Raw genomic sequence first — 15,664 nt, forward strand, 5'->3', positions numbered from 1 at the left:
TCATTGTTTTCAAAGAAACAATAGGAAGGGGGCTTGTTGAAAAAAAGGCCCTTTGAACGATTCGTTTGCTTGACTCTTTTGCATAATGAAGACATTCTGTTGTTTAAATTAAGCTTTGACACTAGATGTTAATATCATTTATCCCATTAAGTCACTTGCCCTGCTAGTTCGATCTTGATATTTAAATTGTATGTTAAATTACACAATTAAATCCTGCTTTTATGGGTTATGAAAATTCCCTTCTAATTATATAAAAAGTTGTGTGAACCTTTTGATGTTTTTTTCACGGCTCTAATCATCTGGCTTGTTCCATCTAATTAGAAAGATATGAATACTGCGATAAACTTTTCTAAGTATGCATCAAAAGAATGTGATGGAAATGTCAGACTTTGAGGAAATTCATTACATGTTTTATGTTTACTCTCCTCGATTTTTCCTCTTTTTAGCTCATCTTTTTCCTTTTCTCTTTTTATTGAATGTAACTTCTTCAATACAAATTTTATACCTAATCAAGCTAAGCACTGCTACAGCCACATATAGGATTCAGACCGTAACATGTCTGCAGCAGGTTACAGCTTTTTGGTGGGGGCTCTCCCACCATACAGATAATAAATTCTCCCTGAGTAATTTCAGCCATTCTGGCAGAACAAATGACCCAGCATTTGGCCTGCCATCTCAAGGGCCCTCTCTCGTATGGCTGAGAGCATTTCCTATATGATTTTTTTCTCTTTTCTTCCCTCCGCTGACAGCAGGACTGAGGGAGCACCTCTGTCCCAGAGTGGGGAACACCAGTGTTGGGTCAAGACATGGGTGCAAAGCTGCTAACAAGAGGGAGGGACTGTCAGTACCTGGCTCCACAAGTGGTAACATGTCCTCCTTTCAACAAAAAGGTTCTCCAACTTTCTTCAAGAGGAGTTTCAATGTTCACAGAGAAATTAGCTCCATCCTTTCCTACTCTTCTTTCCTCTCTCAACGTCTACTCTCCATTTCCCATCTCACCAATGCTCTTAAATATATATTTCCACATAGTTCCTCCTGGCTTACATTAATGTGAGATCAAAACCAGTTCTGTATTTTCCTCATTCTGCTTGCATTACCTTTGAGATTCTTCATAGTTTCCCCTAAATTATGCAACAAGCAGCACACACACCTGCCTCTTCGAATCCTCTGTTAACTCACTGCCTCCTCTGGGGAAATGCCCTTTTGTTAATTCATCTCCTAAGTAAGGTACTAATGAACAAACTTTACAATAAGCTACCAATGGCACTGCTGCAAGACTACTAAGTACAGGACTCAAGAAGTTTAAAAGTGCATACGTCATAAAAAGTATTTATTTGTGCCACAGTAATTTCTAGGGAACTGGGCTTCATTGCACTAAATACTATGTGAAAATTAGATAACCTGTTCCCTGAAAGCTTACAATCCTTCTAGGTATTAGTATAACAATACTATTGCTAAGCAAGGTTTGTGCATCCTTCACTTCTGCTTAACACTGAATAATTTGTATATATTGTTTATATAGGTCAAAATGCAATTAATAACATACAACTTGACTTTACCTATATTTAAAGCATTTATAATTATGTGCAGTACAAATAACTAATATATCGATCAACTATTTGTATTGTTGTTTTACAGACCAACCAAATCAATTTATAAAACCTCAGATGGCTCTAGGAGTCACGCCACCTTATTCCCAGTTAATTTAATGGGATTTCAAGAAGAAATAGTAGACTAAAGAAAGATATCTGATGACATAAGCAAAATGAGAAAGAAAACAATCTATTTTTTAAAGGGGAACAGAGAAGGAACAAAAAAGGAAAGCATAAAGAGGAGCAGATATAACAGAGGCTGAGGAGGTTCCAAATGTTGAATACCCATCTTCTGAGACTTCTAAGGAAATGTCCTATGTCTTGGAGAATTTATCCTGAGCATCTCTTTCACCAAACAGGGCTCTGCAGCATTCCTGTTATTTGTTTTGAGATTGCAAAGAAGTTTGAGAGAATGCTATCTGAGGGCTAATTTCTTTCATAGAAATGAAAAAAAAAAAGGCTTAAAAGTTAGTCTTATAGCTATAGCGTCACTAGTATGATGCCATAACAAGACACACATACACTGCTGGGTCTCTCCATAAGCTTTACCCTCACGTCACATCTAAGTCCGTCAATTATTATCATCTCCTACAAAGTTCAATAAAAAAATAAAACTGAAAAGGACATAATATCATGAACAACAGCTACATTTATTGGACAGTGACTGATCCAATCTGTGACAGAAAAGATCAAGCAATAGAAGGGTTGTTAGCTTGAAATCCTTTTGTAGTATGCTCCAGCTCTCAGCTGCTGAAAATTCAAAAGGCCATCCCACGTACCAAAGGTAGCAAAGAATGCAAGGAAAAGACACTTTAATAAAACTGTCAGATCTTGGGTGATACACTGATGAGGAAAGTGCATGTTTCGAAGAAACGTTGGAATTTTGCCCAGAAATATCCCATAGACAAATGCACATCAGTGTTTCAAATGACTTCTGCTCACCGAGGGCCAGCACTGTGAGTCACAAAGATGAGGGTAAAAAGGAAGTAGTCCAAAAAGTAATCAAACTGTTAAATGATAAAATACAGCCCTTTCAACAAACTCCTGATAAGCAGCTGGGAATTGTTTTTATTGTCACCATTGTTTTTGAAAGGGATGTGATCTTTGGACTGATAAATTCTTAGGTAATTGTGTGAAAAAATCTGTAATGAATATTCAGCTAATTTAATTCCTTTTTTTTCTGTCATTCTTTAAGACACCCTGTAATCCAGTGTTTCTTCTTTCTCTTTTATTTATTTTCTAGTTTTATTCTACTCAGAGAGTTATAAATTCTTAGAAAAATCCAATTTTGCTGGCTTATTTGAATGAGGAAAACCTAAATTTGATCTGAAATTGTCTAATTAGGAGTTTTTATATCTGTAATCTTTTCTTTCTAAAGCTTGTTTAGAGATAGAGACAAGAGCTACTTTTTTTTTTTAAATTCTTTATGACAGCAACTTGAGGAACCATGAAGAAAGCTACTTACCAGCCTACTGCTATATCTTTATTTCTTAGAAGGCCCCTGTTAGTTAGCGATGGATATGTGGCATCTTTACATTTCTTTACTCAAAACAGAAAACTTGGACAAAAACAAGATCTGAGAGTAACAGATGTTTTGATACACACAGCATGCACAACCTCTTAACTGAAAGAACTTTGTCATTTTCTGCAGTTGTTTCCATCCCCTCCCCAAGTTTATTATTTAAAATTGCATTAAAGTGTACAATACTTCTCAGTTTAAACTACAAAAAGTCATTAAGCATAGTCAGAATGTATTTTAAATTAGTGAACACAATCTGCCTATACATTCAAATCTTTATAAGTTCAGGCTTGTTGAAGAGCCCTTAGGTTTTCTATTGTTATCTAAATAAGCTGACAATATCTACTGTTTAATCTTCATAGAAATCATACCTTGCTACTCAGGCCCTTTTCTCCTGACAACCATGTTAGACCTACAAAGAGAGGAAGTACAGAGTTCGCAACAAGTTCGTAACTCATTACTTTGCTCCAAGATGCTTGCACATTTTTTAAGTCACACCTGTGTTTGTAATTAGAAAATGTTGCAGTCTCCTGCAGACTGCTGGGACCCTGCAAGTCAGTACCAGGTTTTCCTGCGTTATCAGTCTCAGTTTCCCTAACATTCTCAGTTTGCTTCTTATTTTTGCTTTAATTTTTTTATTATTATTATTAAATGAGGGGATAATAAAAGCAGCATCTTTTTCTCCTAAAACTCTCACTTTTTTCATCTAGCTTCTCTTTCTAGAGTAAGGTCACTTTTTCCTGTAAGAGTTCCTGTCATATCGATGAAGGTGGCAGTAAACTCACACTGAGAAGAACAGTTTCACCTGAAATCTTCTGCATTAGTGAGAATATAGTTGTTTTTATGGTATGCAGAGGTCAATATTTCCAGCAGATACTCCTTTTCCCTTTAAATTCCTGCATGCAGATAGATTGGAGAACAATGACCAGGAATGACTTAAATCTTTGGATACCAAACGGCATCTTCAGCAAAAAACTGGGGAAAAAAACTTACCAACTGTTCTTGGGTTTCTCTCACTTTATATGTCTCAGTTCATGCACAGAGCAGCCTGTGGCCGTGACGCCAAAGGAGAAGGGGGTTAATTGTCTCTTTATTAATGGTCAAGGATGAAACTTTACTTCGAGGGCCAAAACCAAGGGCAGTGAGACTGTAATTTGTCAGCAGGAATATATTCTCTCACAAGTTGTGCTGTATGTAGTACAGGTGTTTTTCACCTCTAAAGTTAACGCACAATAAAAAGCCTTGCAATTCAGCATGTAATGATATGCCCCTGCTGCAGCCCTCTGATTTTTAACCCTAGATTAAGGACTAGATCCAGAGTATTGGCAACTATTCATGCTAGGCAACAACATTTTTGGAAAGTCCCTTATGGTCCAAGAGCGACTCAGGAGTCATGTCAGCTGTGTGGGTGTTAAAACCATTGAGCAACCGTTGTTGCTCTTATTACCTCCAATATCAGCACAAGGAGGACCACCATCACCTAATTCAAAAAACAGTAAGTGTAACATGACAACCTCCAAACAAAAATTAGTCCCAAAAGAGCTTTACCTCAAAACTCATGTACTAGGTGGAAACCTTAACACACTTCAAATAGGGGCTGTCAGCCAGAAGAGTTCCAGTACTTCAGATCTGTTTTACGCAGAGCCACCTCCTATCAACCCTCTTTTAATTCATGTTGCACCAACAGAAGTTACCTTAAAAGCGGACAGATTGGTTTCTTTCATACACTGAGTCAATAGCTTCACTTTTATCAGTGCATGATTGGTCAGTGTTTTATTCATTGCTGTATTTAACAGCACAAGTAAGATAATAAATTTGCATTGGGAGGGAATTAAAATGTAATGGTAGGTTCATCAGTTCCATCTGTGTTTGTGATCTAAATAATAAAAGAACCTCTTTCTTTCCAAATCCCTTTTGTTACTCCTATGAGATTCATTTTAGATTAATCTTTTTTTTTTTTCTCTTTTATTTCCAAAGGACATCCATTACCTTGCACTAGATAAGGGTGAATTGGCACTAGCTGAAGTGGCAAAGAAAAAGGCTAATGACATTGATGCAGAATCAATAACTACTAGAATTGGTAAGAATTAATGGCGTTTAAAAAGCCCTTTTTGTTTTAATCAATACTTGTCCTGTACAACACCATGTTATATTTGTAGGGGGGTTATTGTTTCAATTGCATTGTTTTCTTTGAAAGTGAGACAGTATTTTTATTTATAACTAAAGACGGAGGTTTATAAAAATAACATAGCTTTGCCTTTCAGTACCTACGTGAGGATTGTGTCAATGCAATAGGTACAAAGCAAAAAAGATTTATGCTATGGCTATATGGAAAAGTTCAGGCTGTACAAACTGAACTGAGTGCAAGAGGTAAGGGACTGAATCTGAAAATCTTTGTTCATACCAGCGTTAAAGGCCAGGTATGGCAGTCTCATTCACCTCTAAATATTTGCTCGTGCACACTGTGCCAATAACTGGTGTCACATCATGAATGCTTTGGCAGCATTCGGATGAAACATTTACTGATGTGAACACAGGCTCAGATCCTGGCTTTAAAGTAACAGCTTTGCGTGCAGTGGGATTCTTGCCGTTCCATAAGGAATATCGATGCAAAAATTGCAGGGTTAGACTAATAGCTCAAACACAGACAACTTTTCAGGCAGGGGAACTCATAAGTCATTCACTTTCTCCTTGTGTTTCTTCTGAATTGTCATGAAGAGATGTATGCAAATATGTAGACCATTCTGATTTCAGGCCTATAGCATGAACCAAGCAGAAGTGGTCTAAGTCTAGGTAGCTGACCTCCAGCAGAGAAAAAGTAGACAAAGGGAAAAAAAAGAACACAAAATGTTTGTATAAAATATGCACAGTGCTGTTTTGCTTATTCTACTGCATCTTTGAATATTGGAGGAAATCACTGATCTTTTGTCCTTGTCCCATGCCAAGAAGTAGAATATGATTAAAACTCAGAAGGAGTCACAAACCCTTTGAGATCTTGGGTAACATAGAATTCTTTTAGAACTGTCTATCTCAGTGTTTACCCAGAGCATACAAGCAAATGCCATTCAAATATATAGAACTGCAGAGAGGTGGTATGTGCGTTTATGTGGCTATTGCTATATATTGTATAAATCCATGACTTTCAAGGCTATGCAATACAGTATCACCTCCTTCCCTCTCCAGCCGAGTAGAAATCAAGCAGTGCCTGTCCTGAACTCTTTTCTTCAGGGTCTTTCATTTTCCAGCTTAAGTCACCTCGAGCATTTTTTGCACCACAACTGGGCCTTTGGGCAAGCCCTTTCACCACTAGAATTGCCAAAAATGACATTTGTTTAGGTCATCTGTTACTGGGCACTCTTTTAAAGTGTTCGGTTACATCTCCCTTGCTTTCTCTTCTCTTACTTCTTAGGTAGTCATCCTCTGCACCTCATATAACTAAGATACCTAAGACTTGTATCTGATCATTATCTATTCTCTTACACTTAATCCAGAAAATTTAAGCCTTAATCTGTGTCTTCATTTAATTCCTTGCAAACTAACGCTATTACTAGATTTCTGAAGTTAGGCTATTTTTAATTTTACTGAGAGTCTTCTATAGTATTATAGACATATACGCAAAGAGAGGGATAGGGAAGAAACCTGAGGTGATCACAAATGTCTTACTTGCATATCAGATGTAATAGACGTTACTACAATTCAGTTATAAATGTGCAGGCACGCAGTCTTCCCCTTCTTCAGAGCAATCCTACAGTTACCTCTGTAATGCCCCATAAGCATAAAATATTAAAGTCATTTTATATGATAAAGTGTTCTCATTTGCTGAATAATTAAGTATCAGAATGATTTAAAATACTTTTCAATGCCCCTGGGACAAACTGTCACTGAGATTCAGTTTATAAACAGTAATGAATTTGCATCCAATTCATTTTATATGAAAATAAACAGGAATCTCCCATGAGTTCATTTCACTGCAGATTGGATCTCACCTTAAATACATGAAATCCCAGCCACAGGTTTTGTTTTATTATACTTTATTCCAACATCCTTTCTTGATGATGGTTTTATTTCATAAACTGTTGTTAGCAAAAAAGGTGTCATGAGGCATGAAATTTGTGGACCCAGTGAAAACAAAAGATAACAAGTGCTTTATATGTAAATTACTATATTTATCTAACATTTTGAGAGGGGGAGAAAAACTCATGCCAGAGCCAGAAGCTTTGAAATGCAGTTTCAAACAAGTCTCTGTGCCCTAGCCATCTCCTAAGCCCAGTCCTCTTCATCTAGTCCCTGCTCTCTGGGGCTTTCAGCCACTCAGGTCACCAATGGTCACACTTCCCAGATCAAACCCCAAACTTCCTGAGCACCCACTGCAGGCTTCTACAAGAAGGCAGCAACCTAAGCAAACAGAGGCAAGAAGGTGCAATCAGTGCTATTGATAACAAGTTATACTGAACACCTCCCTAGATAATATCTGGCCTCTCTACGGCATATTTCATATATATATTACAGTATAATATTTTGTCCTAAATAGTACAAATGTGAACTGTTCTCATATATCAACATCTGATGATGTTTCCTGACCTAGCCCATCCTCAAAACTCAGCTCAACACTACTTGAAAATAACATGAGGCAGTGCTCCTGGCTGATTCCCAAGCGCTTGAGAGTGCTCCATCTTGCCCCAGATATATTTAATTTGTCAAGATATTTCTGTGTACAGGGCTCACTTTAAACACAATATATTTCAAACTCAGACTTCTGGAAAAGTTTCAAGCTCCTACAAATAATGTAGAATGACAATATAATTTGAGCTGAAATTTATAATGTCATCCAGAGTTCTATAATCATTGATAGATTCCTCACATATATCAAGATTTGTGTCAAGATAAAACTAAAAATAGATTGATTATTTTTAAATTTTCTGAATTTTAGCTCTTCTCAGTTCCTCACATGATTGCGGTTTGCTATACACCATTTTGAAGAAGCCACCCTCAAAGCTAAAAATGTCTGGGTGCATGCGGTAAAAACACCTGTAGACCTTCAGAGCATAGTAGTTTGGTGAGAATACTGCTGAACAAGATGAAGTGTCAAGTAAGCTTCCTGCTATTCCCTGCTATGGTTTTGGCAGAATCAGATATTTTGTTCAACTGATTAAAATCTTCTAAAGAAAATTATTCTCATAAGATTTTATGTTTGACAGCCTGTGAAAATGCATCTTGAGGCATGAGAAGATTGAAGTAATGGTACTGTACATCTCAGAGACTGCATTAGCTGTCTCCTCTTTCCCCAGTCCCATTTGATCAGCAGACCAGTGGCCATAGATATTGTAGTTTCCTCTGCCAAAGATTTTCTGTTGAATTATTTCTGTAGTAGATCTACGAGTTCCTTAACGAGGTCAGGGTGTTCTCATTTAGCCTTGCCTAAAATGTATGCTGTGCACCTCATTTCACTTGATTAAAACAGAGTGGACTTTCTTCAATATTTACAATATTTGTAGGTTACTAATAAATTCTATTTATGGGTGTAACCTCGTATATACGCTCCTGGAACAATATTGTCCGTGGTGGAAGAGTGTGTCTGTTCAGTGCTGTAAACTGTAGGTTGCTAATGTAAGACTTGAGTTGCAAAGAACTGACATGGCACAGCCTGTTAAGAAATGCCATAACTAATAATGATCACGGAGGTGAAGAACTCAGCCTTTCAGACATCATTGCTCAATGAATATCCAATGAAGAGCATATGTAGTCAGTGTCAGAAAGTTTCCCAAGGCCAACTTCCAACAAATTACATTAGGGCCTAGCAAGATGATTTTAACCTTCAAATCAATAGCTTTCACCCAAAAGGGATTCATGTTGTGACAAGACAGATAACTGCTGCATAGTTGAAAGGCAAATTGGGAAACCTTGTATTTCTATTTAGAATTAAATGCAGAAAATTAGTAACATTAATGTTTAGGCAACATTTCTAACAGAAGTATCTTAATAAAAACACTGACGTTGAGATAATTGCATTGTTCTGAAATGCTAGATGGGACTGACTAACATTTTGGTGGTTCAGTAATGTCTCATGAAAGTGCTTGAGGTTTTTCCACTTAAAAGAGAATTTTAAAACATTTCTGGAAATACTCCATATGTTTTCAAGTGAGATAGGAAATCTTATCAGTTCTCACAGAGACTGAGGTCTAATTTCCCACACTGTTCATAAAATGACATTCAAAACGTAGGGGCCCTAAACGTTTCACCTTACTGGCAAGGAACGTCATCAGTTTGAACCTTAAGTGGAGAATTTATTCATTTCTTCTTAGTTCTGTGATAGTATTTTATATTGAATGGCTTACATGTTCTTTGTGATAATTAATAATGACACATGCTATAGTGTGTGTCTTCCTTACAGTGTGTCTGAGATACCAGTCTGGTCTTGCATACAGTCTGCTACCTCCAAATCACTTGTATATACTCAGATCTTCCCCTATGCCTGACAGACCTGGCGAGCCTGCTTGCATTTCAAGACCATGTTTAGAATTGTGCCCATTTTTGTAACCTTCTCTAGCCCTGCATTAGCCTAGTTGGTAACATTTGTTCCTCTTCTGATCCATAATGACTCCTTTCATCTATCAAGCAATAGACTTCTTCCTTACCCTCATGTACCCTCTCTGATGCTGGTGACAAAGCCTTCTTCATTTCCTGCTCTTCCTTGGCACACGCATCTTTCTCTTGATATCAAGTTTCAAGTTAACTGAGAATCTTAGCCTTTTATTTCATGGCATGATTTTTATTTCACTGTGTAAAATGTTTATGGCATGCTTAAAAGGTATTATCCAACACACAGATGAACTGTGATCTGGAAAGACTCGGGGGACACCTGTCTATGCTACAGTTTTTGGAGGTTTGCTCCCTTCAGTGTAAGTGTTAGATCTTCTATTTATTTATTTAGATTTTCAGTTTAAGTCAATCAAAACCTCTGGAATCAAATCCTTTGCTTTTATTTTTCTAATAATGTGACTTTTTCCCCAGAGAGCCAGAAAAACATTTTTAATGAAAAATGTTTTTTAAGTATGATTGGCAGTTAACCTATGGCAATAAATTAGTTTCAACAAGCGCTTTTTTAATTTTGTGCCACACAAGATGAGTGTCTTTGAAGATCCATAGTAGTTTGAAATGATTTAACTGTGCTTATGTGTACACTCTCTTGCACATATCAAGTCACACACTGCATTTGATACAGAGCCCACTAAACACAATGAAAAGATTTCCACCATCTTCAGTGGGCTTTGGATGGGGATTTTAGCAAGTAAGAAGCTCATGTGTAGGCCTGGCATTACCAGAACTCCTGCCCTCTACAAAAAAAAATGACAAAGAGCCCAGTCTGGAAGGATGCTCTACTTGATGTAGACTGCTTGAGTCCCCTGGTTTCAAGAGGAGCTAGTATAGTGGCACCCAGCACTCATGGCACGGAAGCCTATTGCAGTGGTAGTTCTGAATTCGTGGCCTGGCATACCTTCCTCATTGGGAGTGTAACAATATGTTCCCGCATAACTAAGTGGATCTGCTGAATCTTCTTCTTTATTCTGATGTTTAGCTTTTTGTTAATTACATTTTTAATTTTTCAACTAGTAGTGATTTTACTCTTAGAGGATTAAGTAGAGGATTTTACTCTTATCAAGAGGTTACGGGCACTAATTGCTCCCCTCCTTGTGTTCTTTTCAAGAAGTGGAGTCATTTGTTTTACTTAAGGTCTATAGTAACGCCAAACTATTTTTGGCTCCACCTCATCTCACCTCTCCGCTTGCTTGTGTCATGATGTCAGTTTTGATCTATACCTTCCCACTGCTAGACAGCTTTGCCTAAAGACATAATCCTCAGCCCCTAATAATTATAACTACATCAAAGGCTAGCTGGTTTGCTTAGCTGCAGAGGTCTACACAAAGATCTGTGTATCATCACTTGAAAGAGATTTATAGTTTTGTGTCAAGCTTTAGAATAATCATGGCATTCCATTTTTTTCCCTTCTTTATCGTGACATATTCTTGCCCACTACAGGACCTGATTTAAAAAGCACCAGACACTATTCTCCTTAATATTTTAATTTTAATGATCCTCATATTTTGTAATATCTGTCAGCAGTAAAATGATGCCCTATTTCGTATGAAAAAGTCTTACCAAGACATCATAGATTAACCATTTTTTGCCTTCATTTTAAATGATGTGTTGAGTAGAAAAAAAGAAAAATCAGTAACTGGAAGAGCCAGCTTTAGGGAGTTGAATTTTTTGTATCTATAGCCACAAACTATGACTGGTTTATAAACAAAAAAAATTACAGTATTTCCAAATTCTGGAAATTGAAAGTTGTCTGTGTCTGATCTGTATTTATTCTACTAACAATTAGGTTATTGTAAGGTATGTGAGGTCTCTCATCTCAGATCTTTTCAGTATATTTCCATCTTATCCCTATAACCTCCAGCAAAGTTGATGCACGTAGACAATAGAGAATGGATGACACTAATTACCAAGTAAACAACTTATTTTCCGTGGCAACATACCAAGAAGTAAGTTACAAAAGTGAAAACAATTCACAGAGATATTCCTTGGGTGAGGATGTTACATGATAAAGAATAGTTCAGCATAAAAGATCTCGAAGGGATGCCCATGGCATGGTATTGAAGTAGAGAGAAGCAAGTCAGTACTCAAGTATCCATTTGCATTATAGCTAGGAATTTAAGTAGGAATTTGACTTCTCAGCACTGACTCCATAGACTGAAGTAAATTTAAATAAAAGGCACGCATAGTTAAAATAACTGTTGAAACAAACTATCAAAGAAATTGATGCATGGAAAGTGTCTTTGCATGGAGACTAAATGAATACCTTTCTGGGAAAGAGGTTTTAGCCAAATACAATTTATGTATTAGTCAAACACAAGTTTTTCTGGCTCGGTGTAGGATACCTAGATGAAATTTAATGGCCTCTAATTCACTGTAGGTCAAACTAGATGATTTACACTATATCATTATAGTATAATATTCATATGTTCTGGATTCCAGTCTTGCCTACAGCTCTGTGAAAAAGCCCCTGGTAAATCTCCCATTAGCTTCAAAAGGCCCACATGTAGGCTAAAAGACTGCAGTTAAAAGCCACATAATGTATATTCACACATCTCATAGTATGCACACGTGTGTGTACATAAGTGGGTGTTATATTTACACATACACAGCCAAAATCTGGCCAGTCATAAAAGTAGCTCCAAATCTGAACACAAGCGCTAGATTAATTATTACGTATTTATATTTTGCTTCATGACATCAGCAGCCACAGAATCCACTGCTGCTTTTTTTCTGAAAGAACAAGAAATAATCACAGCAGGAGCTGCTTTCATAATTGCTGTAGCTGGCTGAGAGCTGCGTATCTGTATGTTCACGGTGTGTCAGAGGCATGTTTGTCTCACACACCCTAGAGCCATCCTTCTAGTTTTCTGATAGGGAATTCGCCAGTTGCATTTCTACGCACCGAAAAGAGCTGGCAAACACATATTTGCAAGGCAGTTGGTATGTGTTTTGTCCTGTTTGTTCTGCGTAACGTAACGTGATGTGACAGGCTGCAATTCATCACATCAGTGGCATGACAGCAGAGGAATTGGAGAAGAGGTATAATGGTGGGCTGATGCGAGGTGTCAATTTAATGTTTGATTGTAATATTTCAACATTAAGTCTTTTTATAATGGTCTACTGAAGAAGTATCACCAAATATTCCCCGTGCGGGTGAGTTTTAGAAGTAGTGATCAGATACAGCATAGTTAACATCAGAAGGCTGTAGATTCCTGTGCTCAGAAGGGCCAACTCCTGTAAATATGAGAATCTTTGCACATCTGGTTTCTGATCAAACAAACAAAAACATTGAAGGACTATTTATTTATTGCCTCCTCTTTCACTACACTCCCCAGCCACACCACAGGCCCTTAAGTGGGGATACCGTAGAATTGCCCATGGCAAAATCAGAGGTTGAGGCTGTTTTCCTCCAAAGACTCCTGCACAAGAGACTGCTTGACAGTTCACTCCTGAAAAACTCCCGCAACAAAAGCGAAGGTGTTTGATGACCTGATGTTAGTTCTTGTTGAATGCTTTCAGCCTAACAAAACCAAGTTCCCTGTTAAAATCCTGTCTCAGGGCTGGTGACATTCTAATCAGGATATGGCCAGTGAAAGCCGTAGGGAAAAGCTCAGCAGGGCCCGAGAGTAAGCTTTGCACCCATCGCTATTGTCAGTCTTGTACTTCCAAACTTGGCCAGAAGAAGAAAAGAAATGGGCTGTTTAAGAAAAAGCATTGGTGAAAAACTGATAAACAGCACCTAATACAAGGCAGTAAGTACATCCAGAATTAGTGACTTTTTTCTTCCCTCCACATACACTCTGTATTTCATTTCAGGTATTTGAAATATCTTTTCCCTAAATATCCTTCCTCTTGGTTAGTCTGCATTGGGACTGCTTTTTACTTTAAATCTCAGTGCTGTGAGACTGCTGCAACTCATGAGCTCATGCATGAATGATATCTGCCCTTCAATAATATTTTTCACAGCATTCAAGATACCAAAAGTCCTGAATCATGCTAGATTTCAAACTGTAAAATTCAATCTTAAAAACAGATTGTGAGGCAGCGTTGGTTATCTCTGCAACGCTGATATTATGAAATGGCAAAATATTATAATATGATGAAAAGATATCATTAATAATAGCTTATAAGCATGTACGGTGATCATTATAATTAGTTACTTACTGCAGGTACACTGCCAGTGTCCCACCTTTTCATCTTTATGATAACCAAAGATGCAACAGCCACTTGATTTCTGCCTCCTGCCCAGGGCCTGGCTGTAACACCCGCCTTCCCCGGGAGCTCGGGCTCCCCAGCACCTGTGTCCCTGCTTCTCCTCTGCCCTCTGGGAGGACACAGCTTCCCCCCCTCCCACTTGCCCATATTTAAAGTGATCCCTTTCAAATGTGTCTGCAAGGTTGTATTTGATGTCAGCACGGAGGCTTGCCGTGCCTGACTCCACCAGCCCTGTCTGGACGGTGCTCAGAGCTCAGCCTGACTTCTCATGAGGAACCAGTGGCAGGAGTTACAAGGACTTTCTTGCTGTCCTTCACCAGTGATGGCTCTGAGCACAGCTCTGAGTCCTTGCATACCACAAGATCAGTAAAAAGTCAGGGTATAGTTCTCACGTAAATTAGATCCCATGGATTAACCACTTAAATGATAGTTTAAAAATTTTCACTGTACAGGAATGTGGAAGACAATATTCTTTCCTGTAGAATTGTGTTAAAAACATATGCATGACTTCTAGTTTTTTCATAACAACTGCTAGCTTATATTTTTTGCTTGATGTAACCTACCTTCTGCTACATCTTACTATGGTTATTCATATACCTCTGCTAAACTTAGTCATTTCGTTTGCTAATGATCTTACTGCTGAAAATCCCCCCTGGAGATATCCAAATATGCCTGAAGTGCACCAGGTGAAAAGCAGATTCTGGGTTCGTCCCAGAGACCTTCCCGAATAACCCCAGGACTTGTTCTTACATCACCTGGAAGCGTTGCTGCTCATGAACCATCAGGAGCCTTACATGAGCTCACCCTCTGACTCTGTCACATAACCCATGGAAGGAAGGATTTGGGACCCGGTCTAAACTTCTCCTGAATCATCACTTGAAGTTCATTGCTAAACTTCACCACACCCCTGCCTAAATAATACAAACTTTTATTAATCAGATGAAAGATTATGGCTACAATTAATTATTTATTTTACTACATAGGATGCATTGTGGCCAAAGAAAAACAGCTACAAAGTGGCAAGATATTTAGCTCACAGCCGCGGATATGGATCCTGCGTGGGCATAGTCTGCTGCAATGTAAGCCCAGATTGTCCTGCTGACTGTGCTGCTGTTGCCTCTTAGGTATGTAAGGGAAGAATTAGGATCACAGCACTCCACTCTGATCACCGTAATAAACAGAATTTTAACAGTAAAACATTCCGGAAAAATTCCTGATTTCCTCAAAAATTCGTGAAGGAAGCATGAACTTTAGTCAATGCTTTGTTTTCGTATATTATTAACTACGCTGTCCCAACTTATTCCCTTGTGTCTTTGAGAGCTTTGCTGCCCACTCGTCGGGATCAGAAACAACACAGCAGGTCAGGGACTGGATGAAATTAGACCTTTCCAGCCATCACCAACCGATTGGATGACTTTGGCCAGCTCATTTTAGCCTTCAGTGCTTTTGTTTTCCTTTGGGGACTGTGTGAGCTCTCTGTGACGGGCTGCCCATCCTTTCAGCAGCATCTGAGTCCCATACCACAGCCCCTCGCTCGTGTCCTGCTAATTCGGCACTGCACCCTCAGCTTCTCCCCGCTGGTGTCGCATTTCCAGCGCTGCCCTCCCAGAGGTTAACCACATAGTTGGGTGAAGTCCATTTTCTAAGCTCACTTATTTGCTATAATTTGAAGGAATTTTTACAACATAGGGTAAAAACATACCCCTGAGAAATCAGCCGTGATACTCTAGTTCATATCTGC

At 38.3% G+C, this 15,664-nt stretch overlaps 1 protein-coding gene across 1 annotated transcript in view; it reads left to right on the forward strand.

The window, feature by feature from the left end:
• The window catches only part of WDPCP (WD repeat containing planar cell polarity effector), a 157,964-nt gene that overhangs the window by 111,355 nt on the left and 30,945 nt on the right, over nucleotides 1–15,664 (forward strand). Inside the window, exon 15 of the mRNA XM_050894524.1 lies at nucleotides 5,089–5,191. Within this exon, the coding sequence (XP_050750481.1) occupies nucleotides 5,089–5,191 (103 nt within the window). The remainder of the gene's footprint in view (nucleotides 1–5,088; nucleotides 5,192–15,664) is intronic.

This window comes from Gymnogyps californianus, chromosome 3 (genome assembly GCF_018139145.2).
Source record: "Gymnogyps californianus isolate 813 chromosome 3, ASM1813914v2, whole genome shotgun sequence".
In the NCBI taxonomy this organism is placed as follows: Eukaryota; Metazoa; Chordata; class Aves; order Accipitriformes; family Cathartidae; genus Gymnogyps; species Gymnogyps californianus.